This window comes from Anticarsia gemmatalis, chromosome 8, assembly GCF_050436995.1.
Source record: "Anticarsia gemmatalis isolate Benzon Research Colony breed Stoneville strain chromosome 8, ilAntGemm2 primary, whole genome shotgun sequence".
NCBI classification, from domain to species: Eukaryota; Metazoa; Arthropoda; class Insecta; order Lepidoptera; family Erebidae; genus Anticarsia; species Anticarsia gemmatalis.
In genome coordinates, this window is record NC_134752.1 from 8,621,367 (window position 1) to 8,635,059 (window position 13,693).

Consider the following 13,693-nt stretch of genomic DNA (forward strand, 5'->3'; position numbering starts at 1 on the left):
CGGTAAATTGCGGTTTCCATTGTTTACATGTAAATGTCAAAAATACAGGCGGCTGTACTATAGTTAAAGGCTTTATCAAAACAAAATCTCGATAAACACCTTGACGTCACTAAAGCATGATGAATTCGCTTAGATGTTGCGCATTTTCAAGGCGATTTCGGTATTTTTTATATGCCCAGAATATCTGGTTTTTATCATGAATAACTCATTTGAATTTCAAATACAATAGGACGTATAATTATATTGTAGGTACCTATCTTCTAACAGCTGATACATGCGGTCACGTCTCGACTACTATACTGTGTAACTCGGACATCACATTAATAGAGACAAATAGTATGTACCGTCACGAGTACTAAATGGAAATATATTTTCTATTACATGCACTTAATAAATACTTATATCGTTAAGTGTTTATCCATCTCTTAAGCTCATGTTTTACATCACGCCTAAGATTAGTCCTTTGTTTTGCTTTTTCGCTATTCGTTACGTTTGAATGCGATAGTAGCCCAACTTTTTGAGGCTCCATAGTTCATTTTTCACGAGTTATGGGTTTGAACAATAGAAATCATATTATTGTTATTGTATTATAACATCTAAAATGTACCACGAGCAATATTTTAGCGGAAAATAATGTCCACACAACAGTCGACATTGAAATGCAATCGAATCATTTTGCTTAGTGGAAGTAAAGCTTATTATAAGTTCTCTCTAAAAACTAGTAACCAATCCTTTCTTTGCCTATTGACTAAGTATAATTAATTTGCTTAAAAATAGCCTATATTTATCAGATATCATGTACCTACCATCTTTAATACGTAATAAATATTTTTAAACACGTTCACTGGACTTCAAAATACCATACCATAACACGCAAATAACTGATGAACTGACAAATGTTTTGCCCTTCTCTTTTTAAAATAAATCAATCAGTAAGTAAATCATTTGATAACCTAAATATATAACAGTATAAATCCATTAAGAAGGAAAATCGCTGTTTAATATTAATACCACCCGGGACAAATCTTTGTGTGATGAGCACGAGTATTTGTTCTGAGCCTGGTTGTCAATTTATCTATATAAGTATGTATTTAGAAGTATATAAGTATGTTTATCAGTTATTTGGTTACCATAGTACAAGCTCTGCTTAGTTTGGAATCAAATGACCGTGTGTGAGTTGTCCAACAATATTTATTTATTTATTTATTTATTTAATACATTTCTATAAGATCTATGCGAATATTTAGCTTAATAGAGCTTTAAAACTTATATTTAATGCTTTGAATACGATAAATTCGCATATTTGTTTGTATAATGACAGTGACGCGTAGGTTGATGTCAGTTCAATATTTAAATAGCAAATACCTGCATTTTGATCGTCGTTATTTCAAACCAATAATATGGCTATTACTATGCATTACTATGTTGATATTCATTTCACGTTAGCAGTCAGTCGAAAAAGAAAGTTTATGGCGTCTATGGCGAATCGATTTATAATTTTATGTGGATGAAACTACAAATTGGCATACAAATCAATAGAGATAAATTTATATCAAATTGAATAATTTTTTTCAATATTGTCAATGTCCCATTGTTGGGTAAGAGTCTCTCCGTTTGTCATCAAATAAGGATCTTTTCCAATTTTCGTCACAGAAGTTCATTTCAGAGAAGGTACATAGAGTCGCAAGCTCGGTTTTCAATTTCCTCACGCCGGAGAAGGGAAAAAGAGATTGATCATATTATATTGTAATTAAGCTTATTTCGAAAGGAAATATTGTACAGCCAATTTTTATAGAAATCAGGTTAGGTTACCCTTTAAATTTGTTTACTTAGTTTTTTGTACCAAAAAGTACCTCTATTATATTGGTACAACATTGGCTAAACCTTACCTGCGTTATTATTATTTAGTAAAACTGGCTTTTGACCTGGTTAACATTGCTCATTTAGACACAAAACCTACTAATATTTCATATTAATTATTCACACTTTTGGGTGGTAAAAAACATCATCATTGTATCTAGCGGTAGGATTTAAGACTCTATGCTTAAATCTCCAAAACCGTTGACAAAATGAACAAATCAATCGTAACGTCAATCAAACAACATCTCTAGTATAAATCATTCAACTCTTTTAACAAAGTAGTGCAAGTATCCCGACCCACGGCCTAGGTCCATGTGATTCGTCGTGAGAGGCGCAGGCGCAGGCGCGAGGCGGCGTGCGGTGCGGCGCGTGCGCTTGACACTTCACCTACACGATCCAGTTACTTGCGCTAATCATGCCCTCAGTAACACGTGCTTCTGTTATTCTATTCGAAAACTGCAAATATTTTAATTTTTAGGTTTTAGTTAAATGACTGTAGTGAAACTTTCAGGCGCAGTTTCATTGCGTATCAGATGATATTTTGACAGTCTTCATACGGTGCCGTCACTTTATAGATCAGATATGTTATGGCACTTTGTCATCTATATTATCTATATCTATATTAATATTACTTCAGCTTTAAATATTAGTATAGATAAAGCTGAAGAGTTTGTTTGTTTGTTTGTTTGTTTGAACGCGCTAATCTCAGAAACTACTGGTCCGATTTGAAAAAATATTTCAGTGCTAGATAGCCCATTTATCGAGGAAGGTTATAGGCTAGATATCATCACGCTTCGACCAGTAGGAGCAGAGTACCAGTAAAAAATGTTACAAAAACGGGGAAAAAATTGACCTATTCTCTCTTATGTGACGCAAGCGAAGTTGCGCGGGTCAGCTAGTAAGTTATAAAACTGGCCCTTAGTCTTTTAAAGTAATTCAAAGTACTAACAAAAGTGTTTGATGCCATATAAATGGAAGAAATGTAAACGGCGAAGTAAGTAATAATCGGTGTTGTAATAACGCTATTTTGTGAATTATTAGAAGAATGAAGGTCTGAAGCAGTAGGAATATACGTACCTAGATAAGTTCTGGTATAGTTACATTCTCTAAAACATAGCAAATTCTAATATTATCACAAAACTTGACAAAACTACAGTGTACAGGATTTACCCACTTCACGATTTAGTTAGTAGTTGGCACTAATCAAATCAGGGATTGGTGGACTCATGCTATCTGTATGGCAATTACTTTAATAGACATCTCTGTCCCAATGTTAGACTTCCTGCTGCAAATCGACCACTTTGTTACCAACCGTTTGGGCGTTCTATTTTTTCCTGCTACTAAAATATTGCCATTATAAATCATGACGGCGTTTTCATGATCATGTTGTCTTCCCATACATTAGAACTGTTCTCATAGATTATTATGTAACAAATTCTAATTCTCAACTATCGTGATATTTTGCAGTAAGTATCTTTTAAGATAGACATAGCCCAAAAATTGCATTTCAATGTTTGAGTGATTGAGTGTACATGACAACATTATTTTGTAACTGTTTGACATTTTCGATTTCAATGAACAATCTTACAGGCGCTTTCATATTTAAAAAAAAAAAAATCAATAATATACACTGATATATCTATAATAAGTAGGTAATTAGTTTAAAATAAAGTATTCAGTTCCAGTATTTATGAATGGTCAATAAAATAACAGTGTAACCTCGAATTTCTATAGAATTTTAAACTAATAGAATCAGTGAGGGGAGCACGCACCTGCGGTCATACTTCATTTGAGTGTATATTGTACGTAGTTATGTATTAATCGTTATAAATAAGGTTAATATGATACTTGGTAGCTGCAGGCCACTTTGATATAAACGTGTAACGCATGATTTTACTGTAATTTTATTAAACAAGCTTATTTATCAGACAACATACTTTCAACTTCTTGATTTTCTCAGTATTTGAACTATCTCACTGTAAATCTGCAATAATAAAAATCTAATATTGAATTCCTGCTTTCGTTTCCCTCATAAATTGACTGTAAATGCCACAATACACTACCTAATTTCCTTAACTACAATAGCAAAATTCACGAAGCGATTTATCGTTTACAATCTCACGAAAAAAATTTCTTCAAGCGGTTCCAAAATTTAACATCTATAAATTAAGTAATCGACACGAATGCAATTTGTGTAGGTACCGTTTTGGCTCGCAGCCTAAATGCTTAGAGAGCCTATTTCTTTAACAAACTCGAATAGAATTCTAAACAGCTGATTGTAGAGCACCTTTTGAAATTCACCTTCACTAAACTAGAGCCGACGTAAAAGGTCTAGACGTTACATCTATCTCGATGCCGTCACGTAGACGCCGAAGTATCGATTTGTCTTTTACTTATAGAACTGAAGATTCAACTACATCTCATTTAATCTTACATAATAGACAAGAAGAATAATATAATGACTTTAGAGTATTTTATAAAATGTTTGTTATAATCTCCACAACATATATTGGAAGTTGTGAAATTCTTTGGTTATTTGAACCAAATATTAATGTTGCATTAGTTTACAGACCTGCAAAATTTCTTTTCCTTTATTGTAAACCCAAATCGACACTTAAAGATTTTAATCCATAAATCCATAAATCATAGAAGGAAAATTTTAATCCATAAATCCATAATTTATGGATTAAAATTTTCCTTCATTGCGGCAGTCCATGTCCAGAAATCGGAGAGTACTTAGCGCGTTAAATTATTTTTGTTTACAATCCGGAACAAAAGTGAAGCCAGTACCTTTAGATACTCAATTTAACAACCAAAACAAACACAAAATACAATAATAATTCATAAAAAAACAAGGCTTTCTCTTGTCAAACTGTCATAATATCCTGTTATTAAATAAAAAGATCATGCGTACGAGTATATTGAGCATCAGCGTACCATGTACTTTGTACATAATGGCTATTATTGCCACACAATGCATTGCATTTCAACCATTTATCGTCGTGTCGTGTGAAGGATTCCAGGTTTATTCTAACCTATTTTGCTATTACAGTATTATCATTATGTGGTATTAATGTTTGCTTTATTGAATGTTCCAAGCATTTATGCTAAACGTTGATAAAGCATGCTTTTAAAGGTATGTTTATAAAATATGTAATGCTATTAACTCTACTATCTGTAAGTGGCGTTCAGTTTGTGATGTATGTTGAAAAACCTGCAGTAATAAGCCAAATGATTATGTTATAATTGAATCTAAGAGTTTAAGGTTTTTCGTAACACGGCTATTATTATATACGATACTCATTGATTTGCTTATTGTCCGCGCTTGAAATGCCCGTTAAGATTAAGAAACTATCTTTGTTTAGTTACGTTCAGAAATCAAAATAATTTAGTGCTTCTGATATTCCTTTAGGCTCCAGAATCGCGACTAGGTACCATGCCGTACACAACTTTAATTTAAACCTATTTTATTTAATCCAAATTTGGACCATTTCTTAAATATTTTTTGCTGTGCGATAGTATATATACCTTTGTTGTGTTTGCAAGTTGATAAAGCTGTATAAAACAGGTGTACATTTTTCAATTTTGCAGGTAAAGTAATATATTCATAAAGCACGTGATGAAACAGCTAATACTAACTTCATTTACATATAATAGCTAGACTTACATGATTTCCATAACCAGACATAAAGGTGTTATTAACTAGTAGGAAACGAATAGCATAAAAATATAGTATTATAAAAAACTAGTGCTTTATCAATTTTGCTGCCTGTCGTAAAACCAGCTTGTGTCCGTCAATTTTAATGTTAGTGCAAGATTATCGCCTATTGTTTTATTTTTAAAACTAAGCTGTATTCTTAAGCTTCATTTTTGGAGCTATGTAGTGGTATGAATCCGTTAGCAGTCGATGTTTTTTTACTTATAGATTAGCCCTTAAACCTTTAGCTTGCTTTAAGTCACGCGGCCGCCCACTGGTCACCTGACAGTGCCATGAAAATTTATGACCTTATTTAATGATGTCATTAACCTTAACAAAGTAACTATATTAACACTCAACTCTCACACACTCTTTTCTTCTTAATGCAATAGAAGGGGATAGACGGACTTAATAATCAGAAAGGGCTCTATTACAACTAGTGAGTCAAGCAGCGTCAACCAAAATATAAGTAATAAATAAATGAACTGGAAAAGCTCCCCAGATTGATTAGATTCTCCATTACAACCTCATCTATTAATTGAAAGCCTACATTCTTATCTACATTATAATATACAAACGGCTTAGATGGTTAAGTTATGTTGCACACAAAACCCATTTGATAAGGAGTAATAGAGGCCAGAGAGCATGTTGTTTTGTTTTCTTGGCTTACTTCGGAAGACTTTTACATGAATATAAAAGTCAATAATAGGTATATATCGAAATACTTACGTAATGCATGTCCGTTTATTTGATACTGTCGAAAACAGTGAAATCTGTGTAAATTTATAAACATTCTACCAAAATATCGGAATGGAACGAAGTATTGCGAAAATCAGTTAGATCGGAAAATCACACACCACCAACGTCCATAAGTTATGATATAAATTGTTACCTCATTGACAAGTGGCTGAAAGGCTCCAGGCATCAAAGACAGTTGGATAGATTTACGATATTTAACGATGCTGAGGTCAACTTGCTGATATGATGCATTCTGTTAGAGAATCGTAAAGTATAATCGATCACGCAATTACGATGTTCATTCATAGGCTGCCTGTCAATGAATGATATAATCTTTATACGATTATTTCAAGGGTTAGGATTACGATCATATAAGCTTTACTTTGGGATTAATCCTTCTAATACTATAAATGCGGGGATGGATGTATGTATGTTTGTTACTCTGTCACAAAAAAACTGCGAGAAAGATTTTACTGAAATTTGGTACACTGATATCTTATAACCTGGTTAAACACATACATTACGACTTTTTACCACGGGATTATTATTAATTTGAGTGCCTGAAGAACCTAAAATGACTCAAAATATGATTTTTTTTACAATCTCTAGAAAGTTGTCTAAAACAGTCAACTTTACAAACTCAAGTACAGACCTGTAGTTTATTAATTACTGAAGAGCGGCGGCAATTGAGACCGACCTTCGTCAACATCATTGACATCAGTCACATCAAACCAGTGGCCCGATTCTCGACTACTATCGAGTATCGACTACCGGCTAGCTATCGAGAAATTTTGTATGAAAATCTGATCAGCGCCTCTATCACACGTCGTAGAAACTATTTTTGAAGTAGATTTTAAATGTCAGGCTCTCGATATTAGATGATTTCAATTGTAGAGAATCGCGGTACGGTAGCGCAATTCTGTATAATTTGATTGTCGAGTATCTAGAGTTTGACATTTAGAATGTACTGCTAAAATAGTTCCTATGACACCCGTCAGTGGCGCTGATCACATTTTCTTACAAAATTTCTCGATGGCAGGTCGGTTGTCGGTAGTCGATAGTAGTAGAGAATCGAGCTACAGGTGTACTCCGGTCTTCGCGTAACAATGTGTAAACGATGCACGATACAAATTTGATTGGCGTCAAGACATTGTCAGGTCATGGCACATACGGTTTGTTACGAATTAGATTCACGTGAATCATACGCTTGTAATTTTAAAGGATAATTGTGTTACATGAAACCTTGTTAGTTTTTTCTCGGAATTGTCTTTGAACCTGTCCAATTTTGCACTTGATGTTTTTATACACAATTTTCTTATATTTTATATTTATTTGGCACCTGTAATAATTTTATATATTGTAAGCGGTGACTTTTACGAAAAAGACAATTAGACCCGAAACAACTATTTTCGTGGAATACTCCTTTCTTGAAGTAATCAAAATCTGAAAGGCGGTCGTCATCGTTACTTTTAATTTGCACTCAATTTAAAAGTAATCTTAAAAATATTATTATTCTTCTTCTTCTTTCTGTGATTATACACACAGCTCACGATATCATCTAAGGGATATACAGACCAACTCCTGAAAACCTCAGAGCAGAATATTCAAATGATTTAATTTACCTATAAATAGAACACTTAATTAGTAGTCGTCCTTGCAATTATTACACGAACGAAGTTTCACTCACGAGTTACAATTAATAAGTATGATGACATAATGAGATCTCGGTAAAGGCAAATTCAAACGGAATACTACTTAACTATCAATCACAAGCTGTATTTTGCGAGATATGTAGGGATTTATATAGCGCGGAACTAAAATAGCCGGAAAATTTATGAAAAATCGTTGCTTTAGGAATTAACCTTACCTTAATTATTATATCACAACAGAACCTTACTTACTAAGTAAGCAGATCCACAGGATGGGAAGAGCATAGAAAAGAGACATAGCTACTACAATGAACCTTGATATAAATCATAAAACTAGTCACTTGTCATATGCGTGTTTCGCAAAGAATTCCTCTTTGAACCGAACAACATCGCGTTACTAATAAAAAACGTTATTATCAATTCTTCTTCTTCCTTCTTACATAGATCGCGTTAAACGCGGAATATTATTTTACAAGGTTTTCCGCAATAACGCATCTATCAGTGGGAGGAAACACATCCTACACGGGTGCGTTAACAGTGTAAAGAGGTAAAGACGTAAATACGTAAAGACGTAAAGTATGGAGATCAACTACATCCTAATGAGTGCAAGGACACTATGTGTTAGATAGAACACCGGAACATTCCGGTAATGACAGTTTTCAAAACCGTGAAATTACACACAATTAGGTCAAGTGTGGCTATCAGTCTTCGGATGACTGTACTTCAAATAATTTGCTTTGCGATTCTTTTAGTGGACGACAGATGTCGCTATTAGTTAAAAGGAAGATTGTTTTTTGTGTTATACAGAGTGCGAGGGCTTGAATTATTTATGGGGATTAATTTATTATGCAATTTACTGAATCATATTCTGGTCACGTGAAAATTATGCAATAATTTGAAAATATATGTAACAAAAAAGTTTTGTTAATATACGTAATAACGTACTGTCTAAAACATATTATTAATTTGATTAAAAACATTAAATATTTTAATACAGACCCTAATTGCAAACTCTAATTCATTGATAAGTTTCGCTATTCGACACTAGATGGCAGTATAATACACAGTTGAAAAAATCCTCAATGGGACTTAACATCAAGAAATCTCATTCAAGTTTTCTTGACCATCAGCAACATTGTAAAACAGGCCGTAAATTACCGTCTTGAATGTTACATCATAATATTATGCGATGTAATTAAGAGCACAGATGCTGTAGGACTAATTGGATTCGTCATGACACTTATGAACTCTAGACCAGTTTAGTGATGAGAATTATTTAATAATTGGTACAAAGATTTTAGTTAAAATTATTTGATCTCAAATTACATTGTTGAAAAAAATAAGCATACGTTCAGATTATTACACTTGTTAATACTTCTAAAATGTCAGTGAGCATACATCGATCTAGAATAAAGAGACAGACGATAATCATTTTGAGTTAACTATTAATCTTAGATTTAGTTTTCTTGCAATTTTCCTCTTTCAAAAATAAAAATTGCGAAAGAAAATATGACGTAGTAAATTCGTTACTGCGTTCCGATATCACGTGAGTGTTAATGACTAAATCACAATTCATCAATTTAGAAAACAATACACGTTTGAATTAACGTGAACATCATAACAGGTCAACAGCCAGCTGTAGAAATAGGATTTTTAAAACAAATAAAAATAATAATAGGAATTTTATTTCTCTGTGGTTCCTAAACCCTATTGTTTCAAATTTAAACGAATTACTGTCCCACTGCTGGAAAATACGAGGAATTAGGTTAGGAAGCCTTGAACTTTGAATCCACTGATTCCGCTTTAATAAGTATTTTTATATTTCAGGGTCCAATGGAGGAAAACCGTCTAGATAGATCAATAATGGAGGCTAAGGACGCGTTAACTAAAATGCCCGTCATTAGAAACTATGTGAGGACAATGTTGTGACAATTGTCGGCCTTAGAAAAATGACGGAAGCCGCTACGTCTTATGAAATGCAAGTACGCAACGATGAACATAAAGATGGTAAAATTAAACCAGGGTTATCGGCAGGGAAGATATTTTATAAGCCGGGGGTTATTGAAGAGGAGACCGATGAGACTAGTGCGTTTGACAGCTCGGTTGCAGACACCCCTATGTTGGGCATTCATACTGGACTAAGCGGGAGCGGGTTCCTAAGACCACCTCAGATATACCCTTCGAGCAGTCTACATAGAATACCGACGTACAGCAGTTCGATTGGACAGAGTACCGTGTACCGACAGGATACTTGCAGGTAAAAAATTGCTCTTAAATTGTATAACTTTAATCTTCAGAGATGTAGGTTTTTATACAGGTTTTGGTGAAACATTACTTCGAAAACTGTTAGGCATGTAACGTTTGAATACGGTTGACGCATTTTCTTCAAATTATGCCAGTGATTTGTAAAACCCATCGTTCTAGATATTGTAAGATATAGATCTGCTTGCATCTATGTATTTCATCGTGATAAAAGATGATAATAAACATATTTTCTTTTAACTATCGGAAACATCGTCTCGGTAGTACCATTGCGATTGTGGACTATGAGGTCGTGAGATAGATTCAGGAATCGAGCTCCGAGTTTGATACGGCAATAGGCTTGCGCGAAATAATGTAGGGCCAACATTATAAGCGCCGAACAATGATGGTACTTTGATGAACTCATAATGCAATTGTAAAGGGAAAATACATATGTGTCACCATGACCCAAAAGGAATGTAAACTTCTTACGTATAATTTCAATGAAAACTGTCTGATGGAATTCGACAAAATCTTATCATCGGCCGTACGATTGTGATAACTGCAGATATCTTTCATCAGAAATATTACTCATTCTGTTACTAATAGGAAGAATTGTTTTTGCAATTGTATTAATTTAATGCTATTTAGATATCATAAGCTGAAGTAATTGGAGATAACGTGTCACTTTCACTTGCCCCTTAAAAGGTATGTGATGTAATGTGTCCGTGACGTTTTGGCTCATAAATTAATTATTATAATCTTAATTTTTCGTCTAGTTTTAAACGGGATTTGTAATATCAATGTTATGACGAAGGTATACTCTTTAAGTGTTTAAAGTGTAGTTTATATCATTAACCCCCGGTTTCTGAGTAAATTTAACAGTAGTTTATCTATTAAATAGCTTTTATTTTGTATGAGTTTTGACACTATTGAATAGATAAATGTACCTTAGAAACCTCGTCGAGTTTTAGGTACTTCGTAATTTAAACAGCTGTAATCAATAGTCTATGTGACATCCTATCTTGATCTAAGAACTTCATTTGGAATGGCAACTAGCAAATTTTTTGTACGAAATACTAATATACAAGTTTAATATAAGACAAGCCATGACTATAAATAGTACAAAATATCAGTGTCTCACAGACGTGCAGAATGTAAATGATCGATTGGAAGAAAATCGACATAATCTTTTCCATCCTACACCAAACTGTAACGACAGAGTAGAAACTTTTTCTTATATTGATTACACGCGGCAGTCGCAGTACCAATTTTTTTTCTTTTCTAAACTGTTTGAATAGACGTTACAATTTGACGGCCGAAAATATCGATATGAGTAAATTTAAAAATAGTTTGTTTATTATTATGCAAATGAAATCGGCGCCATTAAAACCAATTAGCAAACGATAGCAATTTACCCTCATATTAAGTAGTCAGGTCATGTCTCCAGCTGTCATTAATCACGGTATATTGTCATTAATTGCAATTATCCACAAGCGGGTATACGAATCAATCCTTGACTTTATATCTAATCTTGAAAGATAAACTTATCGAAACAATTTGTAGAAGGTGTTCAGTATTTGCGATAGAAGTGTTGATTTTGAATGTGTTTTAAGTTATAGTTGATGTGAATGTGTAAAATGCGACGCCGCCGCAAATAGTGTTCAGTTTATCTGTGTTGACTGAGTGTTCTAGTTTCGTGTTATAATTGTTATGACAGGTATGGTGTGAATTATAAACCTTTAATCCCCGGTTTCTGAGTACTTTTAGCGGTAGTTTATCTTCAATAGCGTTTTTTTATATGAGTTTTAACGTTATTGAATAGATAAAATACCGCTAAATGTACATTTAGCGGTAGTTTATCTATTCAATAGCGTTTTTTTATATGAGTTTTTACATTATTGAATAGATAAACTACCGCTAAATGTACCTTAGAAACCGGGGGTAACATAGGTACATTGTAGTCGGTACATACGTAGACTAAAAATACCTGTGGTTGAATAGTAATAACCTTTTTTATTACAATTTGAATGTTTAGTTAGTCGCCTGGTAAATGTGTCTGCTGAACAAACTTTATAGTTACAGTTCAGCAGACACATTAAATTTTTGCTTCTCTTGAATCTGATACGAGTGTTGCTGTGGACGTTACCTAAGCTATATCCAAAGTCCAATAGTTACTCACTAAAATAATTAATCGGTCATGATATTCCATAATGTAAGATGTTGACAATCTATTGAGGTATATTCCTAGACAATGAATTTTTATTTCACACCTAATTCCTAGAAGAAATACAATCTTGGATGTTGCTGTATATGAAACATAATACATATATTTATTTCCTGTTAATTGAAATTTAAATTGTAACAGTTTAATGAAAAGCCGTAAAATATTAACTCAGACGAAAGTAATATTTAACCAATTTATTCATTGCCCATATTTGGCGTTCTTCACAGTGCATAGATAATCGAAATTGAATGATCAAAATTACAAATACTACAAAGAAAGATAAACACATCAACTACTCAATTATTTATTACATTACGCTAATAAATACAAGTACTTCCGGCATTCTTTATGTACTTAAAGTCATAAATAAGTACAGTCAGTACATACTATTATAGATAGTCATAGATAAGAACAGCCTACCTAGTCAGATAAAGTCTATCATAATCATTAGGCATTTATGAAGGTATTTATGTACTACTCCATACGAATTATTGTGTTATGATACCGATGCGATGTGAAGAGAATGACATGACAAAAACAAGCAATTGATGTTTTTATTTTATACTTTTTTTAAATTTATTTTTTTATTATAGATGTGTGATTATGAGATCGTGCTGGCCAGAGACAAGAGTAAATATTAAGGGATCTCGCGCGTAGTTTGAAATTTAAAAAAAAAGTTCATGAAATGCTTTTAGATTTGAATTCATAAATAGTTATACGTTAGAATTAAAAAAGAAAAAAAAATACCTTTTTAAAACTTACTATCATGTCAGTAAGTAAATACTTACATGTCAGTAACTACGCATTTTTTTTAGATAAAATATATACCTCCTTATTGATTTTTTATTACTCATACACTGAAAAATATGACGAATCAATTACACCATTCGATGAAAACGTAGATAAAATAAGATAATCCGTTCTTATCTTACACAATTAAACTTATCGAAGTGTTATTTGCAGCAAGAACAACAAATAATAAAGTCATTATAATTAAACTTGTTGTAAAAATAGAACATTGTATGGAGATGTTTTGACGGCTCTTACTGCGTAAAACTCTCGTGCAAATGTTGCTTTTGAATTGTTGCCTGTTCTGCGAAAGTATTTTTTTATTACCAAAACACATACATATATGAATGTCAAATTCCTTCATTCGTCTATTTTTCCATATGCAAGTCTGCAACCAAATTTAGAACTGTGCCTCGATTCTCTACTACTATCGACTACCGACAACCGAACTGTCATCGAGAAATTTGTACGAAAATCTGATCAGCGCCTCTG

The 13,693-nt window shown here is 33.0% G+C and overlaps 1 protein-coding gene across 7 annotated transcripts in view; it reads left to right on the forward strand.

Annotated features, from left to right (window-relative positions):
- LOC142974966 (G protein-activated inward rectifier potassium channel 3-like) overlaps positions 1–13,693 on the forward strand; it is a 35,363-nt gene that overhangs the window by 426 nt on the left and 21,244 nt on the right. For 2 of the 7 annotated variants that reach the window (XM_076117549.1, XM_076117553.1), the window contains exon 2: positions 9,772–10,201. In XM_076117549.1, coding sequence (XP_075973664.1) covers positions 9,894–10,201 — 308 coding nt within the window. In that variant the 5' untranslated portion in view covers positions 9,772–9,893. Of the gene's footprint in view, positions 1–9,771; positions 10,202–11,759; positions 11,906–13,693 lie in introns of those variants that run through there. The other 5 variants (XM_076117550.1, XM_076117551.1, XM_076117554.1 and 2 more) reach the window with 4 other exon arrangements.